This window comes from Acomys minous (genome assembly GCF_964271855.1).
Source record: "Acomys minous genome assembly, chromosome: 3".
Classification (NCBI taxonomy): domain Eukaryota; kingdom Metazoa; phylum Chordata; class Mammalia; order Rodentia; family Muridae; genus Acomys; species Acomys minous.
The window spans coordinates 55,488,205-55,515,427 of NC_140485.1; the positions used below are offsets into that span (position 1 = coordinate 55,488,205).

Below are 27,223 nucleotides of genomic sequence, written 5' to 3' on the forward strand. Positions count from 1 at the left end.
ATAAAAATAAAAACAATCCCTGTGGGACTCCCTCACACTTCTGGGGCAGTGGTCAGACTGTTAGAGGGTGCCCGGGGCAGGCAGTCCTGCTGTCTCAGGAGTCTAGAGTCTATACTTAGTTCTCCTCAGAAGTCGCCCACCCAGGAGTCAACACAGACATACAGATCACTTCAAAAACTTTTATTTGTATGAACAGTTCCTAACTCTTGATTTAGCTTAGTGCTTTTAAAAGACCAGAGATTGTGTATATTTCAGTTTGGAAAACAGTTTCTGCTATTAATCAGAAATAATTGTTTCTACTTCTGGCTTATCTGTTTGTGTAAGCCAAAAACCAACCAAAGTTTCTTTTCCTGACCAGTAGATGAGAAAACATTAGAAGGAACGTCCTGAATTCTAGAGTTGATTCCTGCTGGTGCAGTACATTTTTAGCTTAGTTCACTGTCCCATCCAAATCCTGTAGGAAACCTAATACTTAATTCTTGTGGGAAAGTGACAACTGGCCACTTTGTTGGCTAGAGACAAAAGGATTGGGCTTCTTTCTGCATGGGAACCAAGATACTTCTTTTTAACACTGATCTGGTAAGGGGAGGCTGTGCCTAAATCCGAGAAGAGGTTGGCTCTAAGTGTCTGAGTGTGAGAAGCCCTACACAGAGCACCCCATGAGCCTGGGGCTTCCGACTGACTGGGGATGCAGACAAGGGGAGGGCGAAGGAGTCAGCTGCTCTTCCAGCACTGTCTTAGGCCAACACAAACTGCAAGTTGGTGAGCAGCACCTTAATGCCTCTTGTGACAGTTACCGCTGAAGTAGCAGGGTCGAGTTTATAGGTGTTGGCATCCCCCTTCTTATAGCGATCCCTAAAGACATAGATGCTCCCATTACAGCTGGCAATCTTCCAGAGGGATGGGGCAGAGCTCCATGCCTCAGGAAGACAGAGCCGGGTGAAGCTGTCTAGAAGCGGATTATAGCACACCAGAGAGTCCCCCTCCGCCACAATAAACACCAGATCCTTATGTACAGCTGCGTGCATGCGGCCTGCAAAGGGCAGTACATACGGCTTCACATGGCACTTGTCGGTTTCTGTGTCAAAGCACTGGATAAGTCGGGAAGGTTTGGTAAAGAAGTCTAGATCATTCTCCTCACCCCCCAGTAAGTAGATGATTCCATTGAGGTTGGCCCCAGCGGCTCCAGATACAGCCACCTCTAGCTGAGTTGTCTCTGTCCACACATTGTCACCTACCCGATAGTAGATGACTGCATTGGAGAGGGTATCCTGAAGTGTCTTGCCACCCAGTGAATATATGGCATCTTTCCCTGGCACAGACACCAGGGTGTGCTGGAGGCGGTCCCGGGGCAAAGGAGCACACCACTCCCAGTCAACGGTGGCATTGTTACATTTCCACATACGCCGTGGGATGGACCCTCCCACGACATACAAGTCTCCACCATGCTTGCAGGCCGCAGTGATTTGGTGGCACAAGCTGTTTTGGCCACTTACACTGATGGAGTCATCTTCTGCACAGTGCAAAGACACAGCCAAGGAGTGGGTGCGAGATGACTCTTTCCCGATGAGGTAAATGTGCACATTCTCCCCAATTTCCTGTTGGAGAAATTGAAATTCTGCCATCAGGTCACGTGAAGACTGCTAAGATAGGTATCCTTAAAAGTCTGGGTCTCACATCCTGACTTTTCTCTAATCTCTTCTGGGCATTTTATGCAGGGGTGGAGAATCTGTCTTGTTTATCCTTGCAATTCAATTTATTTACGTATTTATTCAAAGAAGATCTTGCTATGCAGCACCAACTGTTTATTCTCCTGCTTCAGCTTCCATGAGGGATTCTAGGTTTTTATCACATCAGCTCTTGCTGCTTTTTTGTTTTCCAGTGTTTGGAATGAAACCCAGAACTCCATGACACAAGCACCCTAGCAACTGAGAACTGTATCTCATATCTCAGGTCATCCCTGCCCCCCCACCCCCCATGGGGCCTTATATAGCCTATGCTGGCCTTGAACTAACTATGTAGCTGAGGCTGATCCTCCTGCCTTTATGTCCCCCTCCCATGTGTTGTGCCACCACACCTGGCTAGACATTAACTCAATGGTGAAAGCAGGTTTTTTTCTAGAAGACAGCAAAAGCTTTGTGAACTTTGAAGCTCATAGACTGATAGCTTGTGGGATAAGAAAGCACATCTGGCACCCCTGTTCTCACTACAAGCCGATACCTAATTAGTGGCTATCAAAGAGGCTTGGAAGATGGCTTAGGGGGCTAAAGGCACTTGATGTACAAGCATGAAGACCTGAGCATCCCCACAAAATCTCCAGCATCCACAGAAAAAGGTATATATGGGGCAGGGCGTGGTGGCACACACCTTTAATCCCAGGACTCTGAGGCAGAGGCAGGAAGATCGATGTGAGTTCAAGGCCAGCCTGGTCTACGAAGTGAGTCCGGGACAGCCAAGGCTACACAGAGGAACTCTGTCTTGAAAAACCAAAAAAAGGTACACATGGTTGTACACGCCTATAACTCCAGCTTTGAGGGGGCAGAGACAAATGGATCCTGGGAGCTTGCTGTCTGGTTAGCCAGCCTAGCCAAATGGTAAACTTCTATAAGAGACATGGTTTCAAGGAAGACCCTTGATAGGCCACTCTCTGTACATCCACACATACACCTACACACACACACACACACACACACACACACACACACACACACACACACAAACATCCCTCTCTTCCAGGCCAAGCTGGGCTGCTGAGATGGTTTAGCAGGTAAAGCCACCTGCCACAAGCCTGAGGACCTGAGTGTGACTGCTGTGGCCCACACAATGGAAGGAGAGAACGGACTCCTGCCTGTTGTCCTTGGACCCCACACATATCCCAATGCCAAAAAAGGAAAGGAAGAAAAAAAGGTCACTGAGGGCTGGAACGAAGAGATTATGGGGCCCCAATCCTTATGACACGTGCCTTACCTTCAAGCTGGTCCTGAGTGACTCTGCAAAAGCCTCTCTTTCTTCTTTATTGAAATTGATCCAGGCTTCTATTGCCTCTGTTGGATTCTGGGAACATGGAACCCCATCTGTGAGAGCCAAAGAGAAAGCATGGTCAATGACAACGTTACTGGGTCTTGTTTTGGGTTTTTTTTTTGTTTTTGTTTTTGTTTTTTTAGATTTATTTATTAAGTATACAGTGTTTTGCCTGCACCTATACCTGCAGGCCAGAAGAGGGCTTACAGATGGTTGTGAGCCACCACCATGTGGTTGCTGGTAATTGGACTCAGGACTTTTGGAAGAACAGGCAGTGCTCTTAAACTCTGAGCCATCTCTCCAGCCCTATCTTGTTAATTTTTTAAAATATGTTTTATGTGTGTGAGTGTTTTGCCTGCACATATCTGTGCACCACATGCATGCCTGGTGCCCATGAAAGTCAGAAGATTGCATCAGATGCTATGGGACTAGAGTTACTGATGTGTAACCACCATGTGGGTTCTGGGAAATGAACCATGGTCCTCTGTAAGAATAGCAAGGGCAAGAGTAACAAATACTCTTACCTGCTGAGCCATCTATCCAGCCTCATCAGTGACAGTCTTAAAGGGGCGCTCACGACTTGAACCACAGCTGGTTGTAGTAGAGCACACCTTTAATCCTAGCACCTGGGGGGCAGAGGCAGATATATCTCTGGGAGTTCAAGGCCAGCCTGCTCTACATACTGAGTTATGTGACAGCCAGGGCTATGTAAAGAGACAGTCTCAAAGGAAGGAAAAAAAAAAGACTTGAGCTTCTTTAATAGACCATGTGTGTATGTGTGTGTGTGCTTCTTTATGCATGTATCCAACACCTACATATGAAATTAACTTGACATTGCCCCACCACTACCATTTTCAGTGCTGAAATCAAACCCAGGGTCTCATGTACACCAGGGACATGCTCTATCACCAAGTATCACCACTAGCCCTGCCTTGCTTTTTTTTCCCCTTGTTTTTTGAGACAGGGTTTCTCTGTGTAGTCTTGGCTTTTTAAAAGAAAAGTGAATGACACTATGCTCTCATATGACATGGTAATCACCCACCAGGCTACAGAGTGCACATCTAAAGTACAGTACCATTTCACTTGCAAGGGCAGAATTGCTACCTAAACTTACCCAAATGTTTCCTACTTTAGACTCTTTTTTGTTTGTTTGTGTTGGTTTTTATTTTTATTTTTATTTTTTTTTTTGAGACAGGGTTTCTCAAAAACCTGGCTGTCCTGGACTCGCTTTGTAGACCAGGCTGGTCTCGAACTCACAGGGATCCACCTGCCTCTGCCTCCCGAGTGCTGGGATTAAAGGCGTGCGCCACCACCGCCAGGCCTATTTTAGATTCTTGATTCATCACCATCTCCATCAATTTATTTAAGTAACTAGTCCTGTAGGTCTTGAAAGTACAGGGCGCATGAAAACATGAGGCACTTGCTCCCTTTTGTTGGAAAGTGATGCAGCGTTTTCTTTAGCTGCTGAGAAACACAGTCTCTTGACAGCAGATACACGATTCTCAAGCCTGACCCTCCACCTCAGTCGAGATCTCTCCTGGGGAGAGAACGATTATACACACCAACAACTGTTGGTTACATAAGCTTGGGGCTCCCCTGAAGGAGAACATCCAGGGACATCATTCTTGCCTAGCTGGGTGTGGTAAGCCCCTCTGCAAACTTACCTGAGATGATGTCAGTGAGTAGATGGTGGGGCAAGTGGAGGAACTCCTCTGTGCTCTGCAGCTGGGCCAGGTGGGTCTTGGCACAGTGCTTGGCAGCAGTGTAGAGCTCAGGATCACTGTGCCTATCTGCGAGCCACATCACCTGAAGGCAGTTGCCCACTTGTACCGTGCGTGCCAAAAACCGAGAACACTCCTCAAAGAGGGACCTCAGCTGATACATGTCTGACACCTCATAAATTTCCTGCAGCTCATCAGCTCGAAGTTTCACAGTTCCATGGTATATATAATCAACCAGGAGCTGGAAAACAGACTCACTGACATCTTGCAGCACAATCACCCGGTTGTGAGCCTCCTTCAGGTTAGACGTGAACATAGACCGGAAGAAGCAGCTCTGAGCTGACAGGACCAGCCGATGGAGCTGAAACTCTCGGCCTTCCACTGAAATGGTGACGTCAGCAAAGAGCTCCTCTTCTAAACACAGCTTCATGATGCCCTGAGCCACTCGGCCTGAGTGAGAGCGGTCTTTGAAAGTATAGTTCACAAAGTAGTTCTCATCCATGGATGCTCCAGGCTCCTCTGGTGACTCCATGGTAGCCAACTTCTCTCTCTGCCAACTATCTGCAAAGCAACACCACCCTAAGTATTTTTGGTAATTCACAGACATAGTCCATGAATCAACCGTCCAACTCAAGAGAGGGAGGACGAGGAAATGGGAGCAAAGTGGACCCAGACTGGCCTTATTCTTGGCCCTGAAAACATGGGTCTGGGACATTCCTGCAGCGGAGCTCTCCTCCAATGAATTCAACTAAAGTAGCAGTTCTGTTGTTTTTCCTTGAGAGAAAATTGGATACTCCTGATGATGACATAACAAAAAATTTGGGACTTTAGATCTGCCCATGACAGAGACAAAGGAGGAAGCCTATCATCTTAAAACCAAATTAGTGAGACTCAGGGGAATCATAATTAGACCAAAAGAAGAAGAACAAAGTAAATAAAACAAGACATTCCGTTATTGTGGTTAGATTCCCTCCTTGCCCAGACGTAAGAGGATGTAAGAGTGCAGATCCTCGATACTGAGGCCTGGGCCTGGACATCCATTACTTCCACATTTACTCTTTTCTGAGCTGCTATTCCTTACTTACCTACTCGCCCCAATGAGTTCCTAAAGAAGCTCGAGAGAGCCCAGCCGTCCACGCCGGCCGGGGGCACAAGGAAGTCCATAACCCTGTGCAACCTGACCGCGCCACCTAGAGTCGCCTAGGAAACGGTCTCCAAGGAAACTGTCCGTCGTGTCTCCCCGCCCCCCCCCCCTCCCCAATCAAAAGCTTAGCTCAGGAGCCAGGGAGCGATGTGGAACTTAGAACCCAGAACGCCCACCCTTTCCCTTTCTCTCACCTGTCCGATTCTTTGTGTCTTCTTCTCTTCAGCCTCCGCTGTACCGAGGTAGGGCTACGTATACCTCACGGTTTCCCCACCTGCGGGTCTTTCTTACCTGCGTTACTTCCTTTCATGCCAGTGCCAGATCCGGAACCTCTGCTTCCCGCCCCACGTTCGCCCGGAAGAAGATCCATTGCACACTTCCACTTCCGGTCCGTGCCCTTGGGGCTCCGTGGAGTGTGTGTTCTCCGGCTTCCCTAAGGAACATGGCGGCTGCCGCAGCCAGGGTCTGGTGGCGTGGGCTCCTGGGGGCCGCTTCCGTGGCCAGGGGTGAGCAAGGAACAGCAGGCTGAGAACACTGGCAGCGGCAGAGGCGCACGTAGCACGGAGGAGATCTCTCCGAGTCTCACCCGCGCCTTTGTGCCTTTTATTTTCCTGTGCAGGGGCTGGACGACCCTCGGTGCTGGTACAGTTTGCGAGGTGGGAGAACGCGGCGGCTGACACGCGCCGTGAGTATGTGCGGACAGCGCTCTTCTCTCCGGTGCCAGCAGGGGCCTTTCATTGTTTCTCTCAGATGTTTGTCCTTGCCCTGGAATGACCTTCCCTCCTGTCAAATCTCTGCTTGTCCTTGGAGATTGCTGTGGTCACCGCCTTGCTGTTAGAGTCCAGAACTTCCTGTGCCCTAGATACTTGTTCCCTTCTGATCTTTTATTCCCCTTTGCTCATTTTCATGATTCTTTCTCCGATTCAATTGTCAGCTCTTTAAGGCTAGGTCACAAAACGTTCGAGACCCATTAATTTAGTGCTTACTAGGCCCGTTAAGGCTTTAAGCCTTATGGTGACTGATATCTTTTGGAGTTAATAACGGCATCGTGAGAAGGACAGTATTTTACTGTCCGTACAGCTGGGGAGATCATGAAACGGTCCAGATAATAAGATTGTTCAGTCACAGTTCCAGTGAACGACAAAGCAGGTCTACCTGTTTCCAAGTGCAGAAAATAATTATTGATTCTGTGATGATGTGTGGGTGCTCAAGTACTTGAATGACCATGTGATGACTTTATGTTCAGTCAATAGACTCATACTGGGAAATAAAAAACCTGGCTTTCTTCCATTTCTGGACATCTATTTTCTTATAGCTTCACAAAGGGACCAATAATGCAGTGTGGGCGATGAGAGAATCCTTCAGAATTCTTCAGCACTGAAGTTCTTTGATTGAGAATATTGTATAGCTGGGCTCGGTGGCGCACGCCTTTAATCCCAGCACTCGGGAGGCAGAGGCAGGCAGATCGCTGTGAGTGCGAGGCCACCCTGGTCTACAAAGAGAGTCCAAGACAGCCAAGGCTACACAGAGAAACCCTGTCTCGGAAAAGCAAAAAAAAAAACAAAAAACAACAACAACAACAAAAAACCCAACCAAACAAAAGAATGTGATATAAGCAAGTGCCAAGGAGAGAAAGAGAGAGGACAGAGGTCTGGTTCCCGTCCTTGAAGAGCCCTGAGTCCGATAGGATAGCTGCCACTGTTGCTTTGTTACCGTGAGTACAGGAAGTGTGAAGAACAGCTGTGGAGTAGTATAGACAGGAAGCAAAGGCCCCAACTACAGTAACAAGAGGCTCTGTACTATGAAAGAGAAGTGCTGGTTTCCCTGAGGTTTAATCACTTCCTGATTCCTGGAAGGTACTTTGCACATGTGCCTCTAAGATTCCTCAAGGGGGGCTTAAGAGGTGGCCCAGATTTGATTCCCAGCACCCACATGTCAGTTCACAACCATCTGACGTTCTTCTGGCCTCTGTGAGCACCAGACACGCACATGTGCATAGACACATATGCAGGCAAAACACCAAAATAAAAGTACATTTGTTTTCTTTTTTGGGTTTTGGTGAGTTTTTGTTTTTGTTTTTGGAGACAGGGGTTTTCTATAGCTTTGTCTGTCCTGACTCACTTTGTAGACCAGGCTGTCCTCGAACTCACAGAGATCCACCTGCCTCTGCTTTCCTAAAAAAAAAAAAAAAAAAAAATTAAATGAAGATTCTTCAGGAAGTTCTGCTGAAAGCTAATCTGTTTTTCTGTTTGTTTGTTTGTTTGTTTTTGTTTGTTTGTTTTTTAAAGTCTGAGAGACTAGAAGCTGGTTGCTACCTTCTCCTTTTATGCTTTTTTCATTCCAGCCACTGTCAGACCATGGAATGATGTGACCCACAAACAGCTCTCAGCATTTGGAGAGTATGTGGCTGAAATCCTACCCAAGTATGTCCAACAAGTTCAGGTAATACTCATTGTCCTTGGGTCTGGGTCAAAAATCCAACATGTCAATTATTTCTTCATCTATAAGCCAGTGGCTCTCAACCTGTGGGTCTCATTACCCTGTTGGGGTTGCCTAAGACCATCAGAAAACACAGATATTTACACTACAAGTCATAACAGTAGCAAAATTACAGTGAGGTAGTAGCAAGGAAAATTATTTTATGGTTGGGGGCCACCGCAACATGATGAGCTATAATAAAGGGTCACAGCATTAGGAAATTTGTGAACCACCCGCCTTAAACCAAGTGAGTCCTGCTGAAGTTAGCTGCCCCCTCCCATTTCTCCACCCCGCCGCTCTGTGTCTGCAGGTGACCTGCTCTAATGAACTAGAGATCTGTATCCATCCTGATGGCGTCATCCCAGTGCTGACCTTCCTCAAGGATCACACCAATGCACAATTCAAATCCTTGGCTGACCTGACAGCAGTGGACGTCCCAACCCGGCAGAACCGTTTTGAGGTCAGTTGAATGTGAGCTTTGGGGCCAGGATACATAGCTCCATAGGTAGACTAAGGCTAGCACACACCTGGTTTGATTTCTAGCAGTGCAGAAAACTAGGTGTATTAGCACACCTCTGGTCCTAGCACTTGGGAAGTGAGGGCAGGGGGATCACAAGTTCAAAGTCATCTACAGCTACACAAGGAGTTCAGGGAAAACTAGAGCAATATGAGATGAGATGCTAACTGGAAAAAAAAAAGATAGGTGAGATTGGGGGTTAAGGTAAGAAAAGGCATAGACAATTTCCTGATTGACAGCTGCTATGGAAACCAGAGCTTCCTCATTTTCAGTTTCAGTCGGGGTCACATAGAGCACAGTGGGAGTTTGGTCTCTTTTTGGCTGTTGGTTTCTTTTCTTTTTCCTTCTTTGTATTAAGACGGGGTCTCACTATGTTGTCCTGGAATGACTCGGCTTACTGGATAGTTGGAACTATAGGTCCATGTCACCGTGCTTTGTTCTGCTTGGCTTTTTAGAAATTAAGTCTATATGCTGGGTGTGGTGGCTCATGCACCCAGCACTAGGGAGGTAGTGGTAGGCAAAGCCCTGTGAGTTTGAAGCCAGCCTAGTGTACATAGCAAGTTCTAAAGCGCCAGAACTGGTCTCAAAAAAATAAACATAAATAACGTTTATACACATGTGTATGTGTGTACACTGGGATTGAACCTGGAGCCTTATACTTGCTAGTCGAGCACTCTACCCCTAAACTATATCCACTGTTGGGGATTTGCTGTTATATGGTCAAGAGGATCTTTTGTGGCTGGCCTTGGATTTTTTTTTTTTCAGTTAATCTGTAGAATTTAGAACATCATATAATATTAAAATAGGAAAATTTATCTTAGGTGACTTTAGATGCTCATAGCATTGCAGGTATAATTACTCAAAGCAAAGACCCCAGGGAAGAATTGTGAGAGAAGCAATTGAAGATACAGTTGCGGGGCTGGCAGTATTGCTCAGGGTTACAGCACAAACCCAACATGCAGAGCCTTGGGTTAAATCCCAGCACCACCCCCACTAAACAAAACACACGATATATATATTGGAGTATTTAGCCTTGACCATGAAAAACAAACAGCAGCAGCAGCAGCAACTAAGCAAACTTGGACATAGGAAATTAAAACGTCTCTGCAGTCAAGATGAGCAAAGCTGACACCACATAAAAGCTCTCAGTAAATTATAAATTATAGTCTATTTTTAAGCTAATAATTATGCCTTTAAAAATCACGTGACAGAGCCGGGCGTGGTGGCGCATGCCTTTAATCCCAGCACTCGGGAGGCAGAGGCAGGCGGATCGCTGTGAGTTCAAGGCCAGCCTGGTCTACAAAGCGAGTCCAGGACAGCCAAGGCTACACAGAGAAACCCTGTCTCAAAAAAACCAAAAAATAAATAAAAAGAAAATAAAAATCACGTGACAGAAGTTTTGTTTAAAACATGAGCATTGCCGGGCATGGTGGCATACGCCTTTAGTCCCAGCACTCTGGAGGCAGAGGCAGGTGATCGTTGTGAGTTCGAGGCCAGCCTGGTCTACAAAGCAAGTCCAGGACAGCCAGGGCTATACAGAGAGATCCTGTCTCGAAAAACCAACCAACCAGCCAAACAAATAAATAAATAAAACATGAGCACTGACTGCGGAGGCTGGAGAGACGGCTCAGAGGTTAAAAGCACTGGCTGTTCTTCCAGAGGACCTGCGTTTCAATTCCCAGAACCACATGGTGGCTCATAAGCATCTATAATGAGATCTGGCGCGGTCTTCTGGCAGAAAGACGTATGTGCAGTCAGAACACTACACATAATAATAAAGAGTACTGACTGCTTTTGCAGAGGACCTGGGTTTAATTCACAGCACCCACATGATGGCTCCTACCTGTCTATAACACCAAGAACTGACACCCTCACATAGACATACATGCAGGCAAAATACCAATGCACATAAAATAAAAATAAGTAACTAAAAAAAAAAAACCATGAGCGCTAATACAGTCGCCAAATAACATACCTATTAAAACTAGGAATAGTGACATACACCTTTAAATCTGAGACCAGCCTGATCTACATAGCAAGTTCCAGGACAGCCAAAGTTACATAGTGAGACCCTTATCTCAAAAACAAAAACATAAAAGCTTTTTTGGAAAAGTACCTATTAGATGAAAAGTAATAAAATAGGAGTGCTAATAAGTTATACTACAATAACTCTTGGAAAAAAGTTAAATTGTGGGCCAGCAGGATGGCTCAGCTGTAGATGTGCTTATTTTGGAAGCTCGACAAACTATTTCTAGCCCCGGATCCCACAGTAGAAGAGAACTAACTTCCAAAAGCTGTGCACACACTCACATCACACACACATACAATTATAAGGAAGATCAAGCATACTCAGAAGTACACGTGGCCTGGGAGGGTTCTTAGATACAGGGGACAGTTGTGTCAAATCTTGGTAGGGTCACCTTACGTAGTCCAAGCCGGCCTGGAGCTTGCCATGCAGACCTTGAACACGGCAGTCTTCCTGCCTCCGCCTTCTCAATACCTAATTGAGCTAGACTGAGCAGAGTAGCAGGAGCTAACCTAGTGAGGATCAGGGCAGGTGGGCACGAGGGCTAACTTGCAGAGCCACACTTGTAGCCTAAGCCTTTGTGCACGGTTGTAGAGGATGCAGGGTCTAATTGTTTCCTTAACAGCGCGTTCTCACTCAGCCCCCTTATCCTAGAGCCGCCTTGGTCTTCCAGCTCCTCCTTCTCTCCTAGATTGTCTACAACCTGCTGTCTCTGCGCTTCAACTCTAGGATCCGCGTGAAGACCTATGCAGATGAGCTGGCCGCCATCGAGTCTGCAGTGCCTGTGCATAAGGCGGCCAACTGGTATGAGAGGGAGGTGAGTGCCTGGGGTGGTGCGCCCTGCCTCGGGGTCAGAGGTCAGCGCTGGAAGTGGAGGGTGTGGTGCAGGGCAGCGCCCCTGCTTCCGGCCCCAGGGACAGGCTTCCTGAGAGCCACTCTCTTCTAGGTCTGGGACATGTTTGGAGTTTTCTTTGTTAACCATCCTGATTTGAGAAGGATCCTGACAGATTACGGCTTCGAGGGACATCCTTTCCGGAAAGACTTTCCCCTCTCTGGCTATGTTGAGGTAGAAACCTTAAAACTGAGGAGCGGCCACAGAGCCTGGGAGATCGTGAGCCTGATGGGCTATGATCTGTATATGGTAGCTCAGGAGCCTGAGCTGCAGTCCTAGTTTCATTTGTGTAATGTGGGGCAAGTCGTTTGATTTAGCCAAGGGGCAGTTTTCTCATCAGTATAATGGAAACAATACTTACCTATGTGGTGGCATGCAGAGCCTGGCATACTGTCAATGTTAAAGTTAGCCATTGTAATGATGGTTGCATTTTATTTTTAGGATTTACTTTTATGTGTGTAAGTGTTTTGCCTGCATGTATGTGTATGTGTGTCTGGTGCCTGTGGAAGCCAGAGGAGGGTGTATGCCAGATGCCCTGAAGCTGGAGTTTCAGATGGTTCTAATCGACCGTGTTGCATTAGTTTATCAGCATGTGTGACCAAATGGGTAGTGTGTGTGGACATAGAGTGACAGAGCCTGTGGAGACTACTGAACAGAAGCCAAGGGGGGAGGGAGGGGCCGGAGGAGTCACCCAGGGTCGTGTAAAGTGGGCTCCTCAGTCATTTGTCCCAACTTTTGCTCCTGCAGCTACGATATGACGATGAGGTGAAGCGGGTGGTGGCTGAACCAGTGGAATTGTCACAAGAATTCCGCAAGTTTGACCTGAACAGCCCCTGGGAGGCATTCCCTGCCTATCGTCAGCCCCCCGAGAGTCTCAAGCTGGAAGCCGGAGACAAGAAGCTGGAAACCAAGTAGCTTCAAAGGCATGCAGATCGTAGAGGACAAATTCCATACTTATAGTTGTGTAAATAAATTCCTAGGGACATTTCACCACTTTGTGGTGGTTTATTTGTCTTGTGTTGATTCTTTTTTAGTATTTGTTTTTGTTGTTTGATTTTTGTTTGTTCTTTCTGTGTGTAGCCCTGGCTGTCCCTGACTCACTATGTAGACCAGGCTGGCCTTAAACTTAAGAGGTCTGCGTGCCTCTGTCTCCCAGTGCTAGGATTAAAGGCACACCCCACCCCCATGAGACAGGGCTTCTCTGTATAACACCCCTGACTGTCCTGGAACTCACAGAACTCTGTAGACCAGGCTGGCCTTGGACTCAGAGATCCACCTGTCTCTGCCTCCTGAGTGCTGGGATTAAGTCATTGGCCACCACTGCTGGGATTCCTGTGTGTGTTTTACTTAGTGGGGTGGCAGCACAGGTGGAGGTCAGGGGATGATTTTCAGAAGTGTTTCTCCTCCACCATTGTGAATTCTGGGAACTGAATTCAGGTCATCAGGCTCAGCAGCAAGTGTGCTTATCTGCTGAGCCACCGGGTTCCCCAGCCGTCGTGTGCTGATAATGGGTAGAAATCATACTGACTCAGGCAAGGGCAGGTGCAGGCGGGAGGTGTTCCCTGCCAACGCTGTCTATTTAATGGGACTACGAGCTGCAGTTGTACATATTGTGATCTGTGAGCCTGGATGTGTCCCTAGAAGAGCCCAGAGCTGTAATTCAGTTCTCACAGCCTGTACATAAGGTTTGTATGGCCTGGTCTCTAGCGACAACTGGAAAGCCTTGAAACTGCTGAAGAAAACTGTTATCTCTGCAGACTGTGGAGGCAGCTGATAGATCCAGGGGAGTGGGTAGGGCCAGGAAAGCCCCAATTTACTGTCCTCCCATCTAAACATCTCATAAGCCAAGTGTAGGAGCCACTTAGGCTAAAGGAATCTTCCCAATGTCTGGTCTAATGTAGAAAGTTGTTAGTAAATAGAGTCATCAGAGCTGTGTACTCAGGGGCTACAGGTCCATCTATCTGCCTTCCAGACAAGGCTTCCAGTCTCCAGCTGCTCTATGTTGAGTGTCTCCCATGGGCACTCCTGGTGGAGCCATGTAACTGGAGACCGGATGAGCAGCTTTTGGCCGCAGAGGTGCCCTGGAGGCTGGGCTGGACTGGGTGTCAGGTTAGACTGAGTGTCTACCTGGTCTAAGCAAGATGTTTTCAGTGTGAGATAGACCTGCTGCCTGAGATGCATCCCTTGGGAGGGTCAACTGAAGCTGTTTTCTTATGAACTAAACATCCCGCCTGTCTGAGCAAGATGCTTTGCCCAAACTGAAGCGTCTGCACCTCTGAGGGGTGAAAACAGCCCCTAGGAGGTGAGTGAAGCCATAGCCAGCCCTTCTTAACTCAGCTTCGAAGACCGACACATAAAGAAATGCAGAGGTAGCCTGCAGCGGGGAGTTGGAGCTGCGGCAGGGAGAGAAGAGGACAGAGCCTTTGGGGGCAGAGTCAGAGGTCGTGGCTGGGATGCTACAGTTCCTTAGTCTAGTGGCAGCCAGTGGTCTCCTCTCTTAAGTGACTTCGGGACGATGCTGGTACAGGGGCTTCATGGTGGGTGGCTAGGAGCCAAGAAAAGACTGTTGGCTGACAGCAGGTACAGTTGGCTCTTTGGAGGCTCACATGCCAGAGATGGAACTGGGGGGCCTAGTGGCCAGGCTGGTGAAAGTGATAGTGTGGGAAGCCTGTGGAAATTAGCCTCAGTGCTTACTGTTGCCCTGAGGCTCTACCTGGGCATTGGGCAAGCTATAGGAGGAGTCATGCTAGGTGTCTGCCAAGAGGGGAGTCAGACTTGGTATGCACTAGGGTAAGATCCATGCCCGGAACGGTGACTATCGGCATGCATATTTTTGCATTTGGAATAGGGGAAGGGCATGGGATGGCACCCAAAGCACTTTTCTGATAAGGAAGCCTCCTGGGCAGCAGAGGAGCATTTCCGGGAGACTGGGCATTCAGAACGGAAAACAGCAGGGATCTGATTCCTCTCTACCGCCCCAGCTAGGACAGTCCATGGACAGCACCATCCAGGGAGGTAGCCTGCAGAAGCCAGGGGACCCGAAGACAGGCTTGAAGTTATTTTTCCCAGCCTAGACTATGAGATTGGAGGATTCAGGCATCCTAAATTTAGGGGTTGGAAGGAGGCTGCCTAAGAAGGGTAGAACTGTCCAGGGTGGCAAACAATCAGCATGGGTCTCGATTACTAGCTTATGGCTTCCCCAACTCCATGCCCACTCTTGTTCCAGTATCTGATCCCTAAAGACTGCCCACCCCTAAAATAGCTCCCCTTGGCAGCTGCTCTAGGCTGGGCTGGAACCAGACATCACGGGGCAGCTGTACATTCAAGATGAGGAGTTGGACCTACACATCTGGCTCCTCCTACAGCACCGTGTGCTCGGGGATTTGGAGGGTGCTCAGCAATGGCTGCACCAATTCCAGAATCTTCCACTGCCTTAGCCCTTGGGGCTTCAAGCATCTGTTCCTTAGACACAAGGCTTGCCCTGTGTCTGTCTATTGGCTCCACAGGGTTAGTGAGGCTGAGGAAAGGGATCATTGGGCCTTTGCCCTCCAGGCACAGGAAACAATTTGGGACCTGTGCAAGGGTTTGTGCCCCCAGGGCCAGCCCCCTTCTCTGGGGTCCTGGGCCTCCATCCATGACCTTATCCCCTGACCCTTCCCTTTCACTTGACATTTTCCTTTCTTTTCACCCTTTTCCCATCCTGGGCAGGGGCTCCATCTGGCTTCTGGTTCTTCCTCTTCAGGGGAGAAGGGAAGCTCAGAGCTTGGCCCTGGCTCCTGACCACCCATGCTTACTACCATCCTACCTTGTTTCCTGCACCCAGCTAAGGCCTGGGTCCAGGCAATAAGCACAGTGCTAAGGGCAAGACCAGGAGGCAGTGGTTACATGCATGTCTGTCCAGAGGTCAGGGCTGAAAAGTCTGTTTAATACATGCTGAAAGAAAAGCTGCCCCCACAGTAAATTCATGTCAGGTCCTGTAACTCCTATCCTGGCAGTTCTGGGAAATACAGGAACCCTGTACGCTTGTCACCCAGTCTTAGTATGCTCAATTCAAAGTTAACCAATACTCTGTGGTCTCTCAGACTGCTAAGTCCCCCAAGTGGCCTGGGAAACTGCTCTATTTACAGGAGTAAATGGGAAAGTGGAGAAACATTACCTCTTTGTGAAGAGGATAGGGGAAAAAAAAAGTCTTTTGTTTCATCTCAAGCCTCACACCTAACACCTCAGGCTGTGGAAAAAGAGCTGGGAGAAGGCTGGTTCAGACAGCGTTGGGTATGCGTAGCCCTGACTCTGTTTTGACCTCCCAGAGCCTGTCTCATTTTTGTGTCTAAGTCCACTTACTCTAACATGCGTTCTGGGCGAATCACTCACCCCATTCTGGGAGGGCAGGAGGCAGGACAACCAGGTATGGGCCCTTTACCTTAGTCCTCTGCGCTTGTGAGAGAAGGGACATGCTGTTTCCTTGAATCCTGTGTTCCCAGGGGGTTGGAGTAGTAGGATGATGTTGCTTGTCACAGAAAGGCATAATATGGGCTCAAAGGAGAATGTCATCCATCAGTGAGGAGAAGTCAGATGGACAGAAGGACACTGGACACATGAAGGAGTGGCCTTCTTGAATTTAGGAGACTATGCTTTGAACTTCTAACTTCTCACTCTCACAAGGCCTGACCTCCCCACCCACCCCCAGGCCCTATGGGTTGTCCTAGTTAGTGTGGTCCTATCCCATCCGGGGAGGGGCTGGTGGGGGGAAGGCAAAGGCATTTCAGTCATGACATAAGAGAGGACAGTAAGGCTGACAGGGACAGCCCCACTTTATTGACAGAGTCCAGGCTTGCTGGGCAGGCAGTCATGCTCCGGCCGGTGGGGCGTTCGGGCCGCGGTCCTGGCTCGGCATGCATGCCCCACGGCCCTCCCGGGCTCCTCCAAGCAGAGACTCAGAGCTCAGGGGGCTTGAGGGCCGGCGCGCCTGCGGCGGTGAGGTCGGGGTACACCAGGAAGCCGGAGAAGGTGATGTACTTGCCGTGGTTGCTGTAGGCGCCATAACCATCATGGTCGTGGCTGAGCAGCCAGACGGCGTCGCCGCGCTGCAGTGGCAGCATCACGCTCTGGCTCTGCATCTCCCGGCGCCTCGAAGCGCCGTCGTCGTAAATCATCGCCTGCACCTCGTCGCGGTTCTTCATCAGCTTCACCGACAGCGTCTTGCGCGGCAGCTTGCCCAGCGTGAAGGAGAAGAAATAGGCGCCCGGTAAGCGGCAGCGGAACACGCCGGCCGCCGCGTTGAAGTCGCCACCTATGTTAACCAGCTCGGTGTCGAAGGACAGCGGCCGGTGGCGCGGTCCCGGGCCGGCGTCCGAGCCCACCAGGCTGCGCGTGCGCGCCACGGAGAAGGCCGAGCGCGGCTCCGGGGGCGCTGGTCCGCGCGCAGGCGCGTCGGCGTCGGCATCGGCGTACACCAGGTAGCCGCTGAAGGTGGCACCCGGCGCGCCCAGCGCGTACTGCGGGGCGCCGTGCAGCCGCAGCCACACCGTGTCGCCGTAGTCGAGTTGCAGCATGGCGCTCTGGCTGGCGGCGCGCCGCGAGCCCGGCCGCCGCTGCTCGTCGAAGGCCAGCGCCTGCACTTCGTCGCGGTTGCGCACCAGCATCACCGACAGGCTCTTGTGCGGGGCCTTGCCGGCCGTGAAGGAGAAGAAGTAGGCGCCGGGCACGCGGCAGCGGAACCGCCCCGTGGCTGCATCGAAGTCGCCCCCGATGTTCACGTACACCTTGTCGAAGGTCACCGCCATTTCCGAAGTGCCCTCCAGCGGGGTGGTGCGAGCGGCGGAGAAGGCTGACCGCAGCTCCGAGGAGCCATGGCCAACCGGGCCCAGTGCCCAGCAGGCCGCCGGGGCTAGGAAGGCCAGGAGGAGCAGCAGCATGGCACCTGAGAAGGGAGAGAAGACAGGGGAGGAGGGTTGGGTATCGCCTGCCTCCACCTGTAAATTCCCTTCCTAGCCTTGCTCTTGACCTATGACTTGCTCTCCGTTTTCCTTCATCCTTAGACTACTAGGTCAGTACTTGTCACTTACGGTGCCTCGGTGCCACCTGGAAGGCTTATTACAGCACCCATAGTTGGCCGCATCTTGGAATTTATTAAGTCTGGAATAAGACCTGAGAATTTGCAGGTATTAGTATCTTCAGTGGTCTGATTAGCTGGTTCAGAGTGCACATTGGATTAGCCCATAATTCTCCAAACTTTTGTTTTCGAGCACGAGAATCCTTTTGCAAATAAGACCTGGTTCACGTGCCACAGACATGTTGAAATCTTTTGGTTCATGAGGCCCACAGCCCTGCCTCTCTCCTCACACCTCTTCCTTCTCTGGGTGTTAAGGAGATCTAAGTTTCCAACAGCCAGGACTTACGGTGCATTTTCCTCTGGTCCTTGGCCTGCCCTTCTCACAACAGACACAGGCTCTTTGTGTCAGTTTCCACCACGACAGTGTTTTATTTTATTTATTTATTTATTTTTTTTTTTTTTGGTTTTTTGAGACAGGGTCTCTCTGTGTAGCCTTGGCTGTCCTAGACTCGCTTTGTAGACCAGGCTGGCCTCGAACTCACAGCGATCCGTCTGCCTCTGCCTCCCGAGTGCTGGGATTAAAGGCTTGCGCCACCACGCCCGGCCACGACAGTGTTTTAAGTCTTATCTGGGACAGAATGGAGAGAGCTGCTCTCCAACCCCTGTCCTGACCTCTGGCCCACTCAGGGGTCCCACCGCAGAAGTCCAGGCAGGCTTTGAGTGAGTGCCTTCCTTATGAAAACAACGAGGCACGGAGGGGCTGGAGAGATGGCTCAGAAGGTAAGAGTTTAGCTGCCATTTCAGAGGACCCACGTTTAATTTCCCAGCACCACATGGCCGCTCACAACCATCCTTAGCTCTGGATCTGATGCCCTCTGATAGCCTCCATTGGCTGCAGGCAAACGTGCGGTTCATAGACATACATGCGGTACATAGACATACATGCTAGCAAAACTATCGTATACATAAATGTCTTTTACTTTTTAAGGATGATGATAACTATCCTTGTGCCTTTGTGCCTGGAGGCTGGCTCCTGTGGGAAGGAGAGAGAGCCAGGGCTACCGAGGCTAGGGAGGACTGAAGAAAGCCAGCCTACAGGGCTTTGGCAGGATGGTGACGTCATCAGCTTCATTTGGTGGTGGTGGAATGGAGTGGACACACACTTGGATCGGGATACCTGTCTTGGGGCATGAACCATAAGCACTTTGACACTGAGCCATGCCCCAGACACCTTTGGCTTTTTTTTTTTTTTTAACTCTGAGTAAGGCTTCATCCACATGACTGGCATGACGGAGGACCTCACGCAAACTTGTGATAAGCATACCCAGACAACGATTGTGAACATGGTCTGTAAAGGGACAGACATATCGAGATGGGATGTCCAAAGGTTTTTGTTCTTACCCCGGGGGAAAGTCACGTGATCACATTCTTGCTGGAAGAGGTTAGAGCCTCTTATATAAATTGGAGCTGGGTGAAGGCAGTATCCAGTCCCTGGGGTCCCTCTGACGGTGGGATTCCATCGCGCTCGGAACTAGGGCAGAGGCTATGAAGCTTGGACACCCAAAGGCTCCACAGTGGAGGCAAGCAGGAAGGAAGCTGGAGACAGCTTGTGACACGGGCTTTTCTGGGAAGTGCACCTGGGAGCGTGTGCATAGCCTTGTGTCTCTTAGAGATGCCAGGGGCCCGCTGAGAATAGCTGCCAGGGGCAGCTGTGCCCACGCCTGGATGGTCACCTGAGGATTGAAACCTAGCCTGCATTCCAATTGCCTCAAGTCTAGCTGAACACTGCCTGCTCCCAGAAGGCTACTTTTCTGATTCTCACAGAGATGTCCTATGGATTACTTGGTAAGGGTAAGGAGGAGGGAAGGGGCCCAGCTGTAGTGGTGAAAACTACACCTGGCAAGTGTTCAGTCTATTCCTTTTTTTAAAACAAAGCTGTTTTGGACATTCAGATAAACCTATTTTACGGATGAGAAATTTAGTGCCTAAACAAGGGGGTGGGTACACGGTTTGGCTCAAGGTCATCCACAGAACACTAAAATAAGCCTTAAACAGAGTGGTTTGGGTTTTGTTTTGGTTTTTGTTTTAATTTCAAATTCAGTGTTTTTTACCAGCGTTCCCTCTTACACAAAGGCATCTCTAGCCAATGCGTTTCCCGACTCAGTGACCCCTTTGGCAAAACTAGAAGCGACAAGGGGAAAGAGTGTTGGAATCTACAGTGAAGGCGGAAGCTAGCAAGCAAACAAAGGCAAGCAAACCCTCCGTCCTTTCGTCTCCTGGGAGGTGGGAGCTATCTCCCTGCCCTGCAGTGTTCTTAGCAGGTCTGCTCTTGAAGCTCCTGCTCCCCTGTCCTTCGCCGCCTCCCTGTACCCAATGTCCTTCTCTTTCATACTCTCTTGCACAAATCCCTGAACCCTGGACCCCTCCCTCTGACAACCTCTTCCCCCAGCAGGTCAGAGGGGGATGGTAAGGTGTCAGGTGGGTGTCACAGCGCCTGGAAAGGAATATGGCTGCACAAAGCTCTGTCCAGGTGAAGCCGAAATAGTCATCTTCAAAGAGAAAAACTGGGACAGAGAGCTGGCTAGACCAAGAGCCCCGGAACCAATGGAGAAGGTGCAGCGATGCCAGGCTAAGGGCATCTCCAAGCCCCCAGCGTCTTGCTCCCCAGTTAACCCTGCTCTCAAGCCGTGCCAGAACCTCCCCCTTCTGTCTTCCTTGAAAGTCCCGCATCCTTCCAAGAATGTGAGACCCACTTTGTACAGAAGCAATCGTTTCTCGTGAGGGAAATGCCCCAGAAAGGGGTCCCCCACAAGCCCCCTTCCCACGAGACCATCCTTCCCTTCGGAGTAAAAGCCCTTGAGCCTCGTTCATGAAAAAGCGCCCAGGTCTTCCTTTCCAGGAAATGGGACCCGGCCCCTGTCGCCTCCCGCTGCCCCCATTCGCGTAGAAAAGAAGCCTGCGCCCCCGCCTCCTCCGGGCAGCCCTCACCTGGCTGGTGGCGGGCGGGTCGGCTTCGGTCCCGAGCCGGCGATCCGGCTCCGTGAGGACACCGGGCTGCGCACTGGTCGCGGGTGCTGCGGCTTGGCCGGGCCTGCGGGGGTGGCAGGGGGCTCGGGCAGTAGCGAGTGGGGACCCCGACACAGAGAGGCGTGAGCGAGTGGGAAGGACAGCAAAAGCTGAAGCCGAGAAGCGTAGGGGCGGGGAGCAGGGGAGGCGGAGGGGAGAGCGGAGGACGAGGGAGGGGCGCGGAGCAGCGGGGCCTGGGGCACCGCACGGAGCCTGCGCCAAGCTGGGGACCCTTCCTCATTCGCGGACCACAAGCTTTATCTTCTGTACGCAGAGCGCCGGCTCGTTGATCCAGTTTAGTAGCTGGGGAAACCGAGGCCCGCGACAGAGGCCACCCCAGGGGTGGCTCAGGGCATCCTACGGACCGGCTTTCCAGCTTGTGTGGGGAGAGAGGCACTGGGCTGCAAGGACAGTAAGAGGTGAGGTTTTGTATGGGACAGATGTCCAGGCCGAGTGGCCTTAGGCAAGGTCTGAGGAAAGAAGGATAAATGGGTCAATATCCTTAGTAAAGAACGAGGTGAAAATGCCCCGCTTTTTCTCACTTCTAAGTTGAAAGTGTGGGCTAGCAAGGCTGGAGGAAGGACAACCGGGGAGGACAAAGGAGCAGGGTTCTTGGAACAGACTGAATTTTTTTGCTGAAAAGGGTTGAGAAGGGGCAATAGAAGGTGCCTGTATGGGACATGGGCACCACGGGGAGCTGCGGCCCGGGTAGCAGGAGTCCAGCAAGGTCTTAGGGCTGCGATCAGCATCTGCCCTCCTTCACTCTCACAGGCGCACAAGAGCCCCCGCTCTCTGTACAGCCACGTGCCCTCCGGAGCTTTCCTTCTGGAACTCTCCAAACTTACCTGGCCCCAGTTTTAGAGTACAAGTCATTGGCCGTTGTCTGGAGCGTTGGTCTTGGGAGGTTCCTATGGGGTGTGGGGTGTGAAGAAATGCGTGGGTGATACATGCGTGGGGCAAAAGGAAAGGCTGAAAGTGCTTTGGCCAGAGGCGTGGATACAAGGTGACAGAAGGCAAAGCACCTGTCTAACCCTTGTCAGATCACAGCTGTCTCTTCACCTTGAGGGGTGGGGCATGCCAATGGGGAGGGCGCTGGTTAGGTAGCCTAAAGGTGGGGTGAGCCACACACAGGCATGACCAGGGGAGTTGGGCAAGGCCAAGAACCAACCTGTGACAGCTGGGCCTCTCCTTAGCCATTGAACGCCTCAACCAGTGGAGGAAGATGAGGAGGAGAGAGTGCAGGACGATGAAAACCAGCTGGGGCTGGAAGACATTTGATGCTTAGTCCGGAAGAACGCTCACCAGAGAAGTCAGGATGGGGATGGAGAAGGGTGTCCAACGCAGCAGTAGGGGTTGGGTCAGGGCCTTGGTGGGGGCGGGGCCGGAAAGGCACAAGGGAAATAATGCCAGGAGCTGGTGGGTGTGGAGGGGAGTCGGGAGTGGAGGGCCACAGACATCAGACAGGAAGTTAGGAACGCATGGCGGTAGGGCTCAGAGAAAAGAACCCAGGCTAGGCCGTAGTCCTTGCTTGCTCCTACCTTGTAAGTCACACTGGTTCAAAAAGCTGGTGCTGGCAGTGTTGTCCCCCAGCCCAGCACCTTCTCACCCAGAATGCCTCCCTAGCCTGGATATTACCAGCAGACAGTTTTTGACTGTAACTCCCATTTGACGCTAACTCCATCTTTCTTGGAGCATTCTTGGCTGTGCACTTTGTGTGAGGCCAGAAGTGATGCAGAGCACCCCTCAACTAATCACCAATGAGGGGCAGAGGCTGGGGTCGGGGGTCAATACAGCAGCTTCCTGCTTCCTCAGTGGGGGCCTTCCTGTACCCAATTCCAAGATGTGTCCTAGCAGAATTAAAAAACTCCTTTAGTGACAACTCTAACATTTGCATTCTTTATTTTCCTTCTTCCCTTTCTTGCCCCACACTATATCCTGAGATTACCTCTCTCTCTCTCTCTCTCTCTCTCTCTCTCTCTCTCTCTCTCTTTGTGTGTGTGTGTGTGTGTGTGTGTGTGTGTGTGTGTGTGTCTGTCAGAGGCCAGAAGAAGGCATCAAGTTCTCTGGAGCTGAAATTAAACGTAATTGTGAGCTGCCTAGTGTGCGTGCTGGGAACTGAACTCTGCACATGCTTTAACTCTGGGCCACCCCTCCATCCTCCAAGCCCAAATTCTTTTTTTTTTTTTTTTTTTTTTTTTTTTTTTTGGCCATCAGATAGTCTTTTATTGAAATATTTTCTTGTTGCTTCTTAACTAGCTGGGCATTCCACAGCAGCGCTGTTGATGTCATCTATGGTGTCATGAGGGTGGCGGCCATCCACATTGCAGCCCACAGACTGCGCTGTGCCCAGGATCTCCTTAATAGTCCCAGAAAGCTCTCTGGCTAAGGACCAGTGCTGCATCTGCCTGGCGATGTTAACACAAGCCCAAATTCTTGTCTCAGGGTCTGCCTTCAGGAAAGCCAGACTACAGCCAAGGAGACGCAGGGAAACCCTGTTTCGAAAAAATCAAAAAAGAAAAAAAAAAAGCCAGACTAAGACACTGGGTAATTAGTGTGTGTCTTGGGTTGTGTTAGGTGCTTTTCCTTTTCCTTTTTTTTTTTCCTTAGCAAGTCACACCTGGATTGGTGGAGCATTCTTCTTCTCCTCCTCCTTCTCTTCTCCTTCTTCCTCCTCCTCCTTTTTAAATATTTTATAGATGGTTGTGAGCCACCATGTGGTTGCTGGGAATTGAACTCAGGACCTTTAGATGAGCAGCCAGTGCTCTTAACTGCTGAGTCATCTCTCCAGCCCATGTTAGGTGCTTTGTGCAGCCATTATCACATATACTTTTCTTAATACTCTCAAAAGTAGGTAGCACTAAACTAAGTTTACAAATAAGGGATAAAGAATTTAATACATGAGGTCTAGCTCTAGAATCTATTGCTTCACACAGGGACTGCAGCCTTCTGTATTCTGGTCCTCTCTGGGTTTTATTTGTTTTGGGGTGGGGGTAGGAAGGGATGCTGTCCTGCCTGGGGGAAGCACTGAACCCAGTCTCTCTTGAGCCTAAAAACAGTTAAAAAGGTGTAAACAGATGTCACTGTGGGAGAACTTTCTTTCTTTGTGTCCAGTTTTTTAAAACATATATATTTATATCATTACACATATATAAAATATATAGCTTGTATGCATATATACATTATTACACATATATAAAGTAAACTACATACAACAAGAAGAACCATGAGCCAGGCATGGTGGTGCACTCGGGAGGCAGAGGCAGGTGGATTGCTGTGAGTTCGAGGCCAGCCTGGTCTACAAAGCAAGTCTAGGACAGCCAGGGCTACACAGAGAAACCCTGTCTTGAAAAAGAAAAACAAAAAAAAGAACCATAAAACAATCAGGCATTATATTAATGATATAGTCATAGTGATTTGGCTATTTTATTTGGCAACCTTGAGGAAAACACCTTTCCTGTCTTGGTGAGTCTAAAATTCTGGATGTAAATCGACATCTGTCATATCTCATCTCTATCAACTTAAAACATCTATCTAGACCTAAAATCCCTCTTTTTTGTTTTGTTTTGTTTTTTGAGACAGGATTTCTCTGTGTAGCCTTAGCTGTTCTGGATTTGCTTTGTAGACCAAACTCACAGCAATCTGCCTGCCTCTGCCTCCTGAGTGCTGGGATTAAAGGCGTGCGCCGCCACTCTTGGCTTTAAAAAAAAAAAAGATTTATTTATTTATTTATTATGTATACAGTGCTCTGCCTGCACATACACCTGCAAGACAGAAGAGGGCATCAGGTCATGTTGTAGTTGTGAGCTGCCATGTGGTGCTGGGAATTTAACTCAGAACCTCTGGAGGAGCAGTCAGTGCCCTTAACCTCTGAGCCATCTTTCCAGTCCCATATGGCAATTTCTTTTTCTCTTTCTTTCTTTCTTTCTTTTTTTTCTTTTTTTTTTTGGGTTTTCAAGAAAAGGTCTCGGGGCCTGGAGAAATGGCTCAGAGGTTAAGGGCACTGACTGCTCCTCTAGAGGTCCTGAGTTCAATTCCCAGCAACCACATGATGGCTCACAACCATCTAGAATGTGATCTGATGCTCTGAAGGGCTGCAGATGTACATACAGGCAGAATACTGTTACATAATAATAAATAAATCTTTAAAAAAAAAAAAAGAAAAGAAAAGGTCTTGCCGGGTGGTGGTGGCACACGCCTTTAATCCCAGCACTCGGGAGGCAGAGGCAGGTGGATCACTGTGAGTTCGAGGCCAGCCTGGTCTACAAAGCGAGTCCAGGACAGCCAAGGCTACACATAGAAACCTTGTCTCAAAAAACCAAAAAGAAAAGAAAGAAAGAAAGAAAAAAAGAAAGAAAGAAAGAAAGAAAGGGTCTCTCTTTGTTAGCCTTGGCTGTCCTAGACTCGCTTTGTAGACCAGGCTGGCCTCGAACTCACAGCAATCCTGCCTGCCTCTGCCTCCCAAGTGCTAGGAGTAAAGGCGTGCACCACCACGGCCTGCCAGCACTTTCTTAACTAGTGATTGATGTGGGAGAAAACACTGTTGGCCTGGTGTCCTGGGTTCTATAAGAAAGCAGACTAAGCAAGCCATAAGGAGAACGCCAGTAAGCAGCACCCCTCCATGGCCTGTACATCAGTTCCTGCCTTCGGGTTCCAAGGAGCCATGTTTGAGTTCCTGCTATGACTTCCTTCAGTGATGAACAGTGATGTGGAAGCATAGGCAAAAATAAATTCTTTTCTTCCCGACTTGCTTTTGGTGATGGTGTTTTATCACAGCAGTATCACCCTCACTAAGACACTTATTTTCTCATTTGCCCTCTCTATATGGAATCTCTTGTAACCCAGCTTCGCCTTGAACTCTCCATGTAGTTGAGGATAACCTTGGACTCCTTCACTTCACAAATGCTGGTACAGCAGGCATGGGAATCCATGCCCAGCACCCAGAAAGTGCTTTTATCTTTTTTTATTTTTTTACATTTAGTGAGTATTCATGCGTACGTGTGTGCGTGCACATCCCACACATGCATGTGTGTGCCGTGGTGCTAATGTAGAGACCGGAGGTCAAATTGAAGGAGTTGGTTCTCTCCTTCCATTTGTAGGTTCTAGGTATGAACCGCGGTGGCAAAAGTCCTCACCCACTAAGCCATTGCACTGGCTCCTAGAAAGTTCTCCTAAAAGACAAGCTCAGCTGGCCGGCCGGCTCCCTCTGCTCGCCTCCTTTTCTTTCCTTCTTGGAATGTGGGCATGAAGGACAGTTGCCAGCTTGACAGTGAAGTGTTCTGAGCACAGCCCTGGGTGGGAGAGCCTCTTCTACTTGGGAAGAAGCTGAGATGGCTGAACCTTAGGCCTTGCCTCAAGGAGACGGAGATGCTTTTGTGGGACAGTAGGCTGTGGACAAGCAGAGCTCACTGTCAGGACAGTCACTAAGTGCTTTGGGACCTCAAAGAGGGATCACTCTCAGCTGTGGTGGGGGATCAGGGAAGGTGTCAGAAGCAAGCTATTTCTACTTAATGACAAAGGTTCTAACTTGGTGAGTGGGGGTGGAGGCGGGGGAGGGGGGGGAAGACCCAGTTAAAGGTAAGAGTATGACAGGAGCCAAAGGGTGGAGGAGGCATGGGGAGTGGGCTGCACATGACAACTGAAAAGAGACAAAGGAAAAAAGACAAGGGACAGAAGAGGGAAGAAGCAGAGGCCAGTGGCTGCCACTAGATGAATTTGGACTACGCAAGACAAGAGGGAAGAGATTAGAAGAGAGACTCCCTGGTTGCCAGAAAGCATGAGCACGCAAGCTCACAATTTAATTAGCTCCTTGGCTTGCCAAAGGATTACAGGAGAATTAGCAAAGCTCAGGAGTCTAGGGACCTTGCTGGGAGTTGAGGGGAAGTTAATGAGAAAGAGGACAACACGCCCCAGGGAGAAATGAAAGAGGAGGAGCTGTCAGTCAAGCAGAGATGCCGGCAGGAGAAACAGATGTCGGGACACAGAGTCTCTGCCCCCCTAGCCAACTGCAGACCTCCAGGGGAGCACACAGGCAGGGCTCCAGGGCAGCACACAGGCAGGGCTCCAGGGCAGCACACAGGCAGGGCTCCGGAGTCAGGCTCCCATCCTATGGCCAAGGCAGGTGCCCATTGTCTGAGCACTTGGTAAGTGACTTGAAGCAGGAAAACCTGGGAGTGGCTCCAAAGCTCGAGTCTGCCTTGGCAGTTTCCCCAGAAGGGCTCAAAGGTCCTAAGGCCTGTTAGATGGTGGAAGTGAACCCCGGGGGCCCATCTGCAGGTAGGTGGGGCTGTGACCTGCCCTTAATGGATG

The 27,223-nt window shown here is 49.8% G+C and overlaps 3 protein-coding genes across 5 annotated transcripts; 1 reads left to right on the plus strand and 2 right to left on the minus strand.

Moving 5' to 3' along the window:
- Positions 1-165: 165 nt before the first annotated feature.
- KBTBD4 (kelch repeat and BTB domain containing 4) lies at positions 166-6,313 on the minus strand. 3 transcript variants are annotated; one of them, XM_084774788.1, is made up of 4 exons: positions 6,178-6,313; positions 4,686-5,303; positions 2,968-3,074; positions 166-1,598 (listed from the first exon to the last, which is right to left on the minus strand). In XM_084774788.1, the coding sequence occupies exons 1-4, from the start codon at positions 6,254-6,256 to the stop codon at positions 738-740; spliced, it is 1,665 nt and encodes a 554-aa protein (XP_084630914.1). In that variant the 5' UTR covers positions 6,257-6,313; the 3' UTR covers positions 166-737. The 3 variants fall into 3 exon arrangements, with proteins under 3 accessions (XP_084630914.1, XP_084630915.1, XP_084630913.1); XM_084774789.1 differs by having other exon boundaries at positions 6,081-6,237; XM_084774787.1 differs by lacking the exon at positions 6,178-6,313 and adding an exon at positions 5,828-5,944.
- On the plus strand, positions 6,236-12,789 carry NDUFS3 (NADH:ubiquinone oxidoreductase core subunit S3). Its single transcript, XM_084774823.1, has 7 exons — positions 6,236-6,392; positions 6,506-6,571; positions 8,231-8,328; positions 8,675-8,824; positions 11,599-11,724; positions 11,854-11,973; positions 12,547-12,789. Exons 1-7 carry the CDS (start codon positions 6,329-6,331, stop codon positions 12,712-12,714), a joined length of 792 nt encoding a protein of 263 aa, XP_084630949.1. The 5' UTR covers positions 6,236-6,328; the 3' UTR covers positions 12,715-12,789.
- A 3,784-nt stretch (positions 12,790-16,573) lies between these two features.
- C1QTNF4 (C1q and TNF related 4) lies at positions 16,574-21,302 on the minus strand. Its single transcript, XM_084774790.1, has 2 exons — positions 20,840-21,302; positions 16,574-17,719 (listed from the first exon to the last, which is right to left on the minus strand). The coding sequence occupies exons 1-2, from the start codon at positions 21,156-21,158 to the stop codon at positions 16,734-16,736; spliced, it is 1,305 nt and encodes a 434-aa protein (XP_084630916.1). The 5' UTR covers positions 21,159-21,302; the 3' UTR covers positions 16,574-16,733.
- Between the last annotated feature and the right edge of the window lie 5,921 nt (positions 21,303-27,223).

Excerpts from the sequence above, each read along its gene's own strand:
- KBTBD4 (XM_084774788.1), bottom strand. The coding sequence starts at position 6,256 with ATGGATCTTCTTCCGGGCGAACGTGGGGCGGGAAGCAGAGGTTCCGGA. Across the intron at positions 3,075-4,685 it reads ACTCACTGACATCATCTCAG|ATGGGGTTCCATGTTCCCAG; the intron begins GTAAGTTTGCAG and ends TGGCTCTCACAG. Across the intron at positions 1,599-2,967 it reads CACTCAGGACCAGCTTGAAG|GAAATTGGGGAGAATGTGCA; the intron begins GTAAGGCACGTG and ends TTTCTCCAACAG.
- NDUFS3 (XM_084774823.1), top strand. The coding sequence starts at position 6,329 with ATGGCGGCTGCCGCAGCCAGGGTCTGGTGGCGTGGGCTCCTGGGGGCC. Across the intron at positions 6,572-8,230 it reads CGCGGCGGCTGACACGCGCC|CCACTGTCAGACCATGGAAT; the intron begins GTGAGTATGTGC and ends TTTTCATTCCAG. Across the intron at positions 8,329-8,674 it reads AGTATGTCCAACAAGTTCAG|GTGACCTGCTCTAATGAACT; the intron begins GTAATACTCATT and ends CTGTGTCTGCAG.
- C1QTNF4 (XM_084774790.1), bottom strand. The coding sequence starts at position 21,158 with ATGAGGAAGGGTCCCCAGCTTGGCGCAGGCTCCGTGCGGTGCCCCAGG. Across the intron at positions 17,720-20,839 it reads ACCCGCCCGCCACCAGCCAG|GTGCCATGCTGCTGCTCCTC; the intron begins GTGAGGGCTGCC and ends CTCCCTTCTCAG.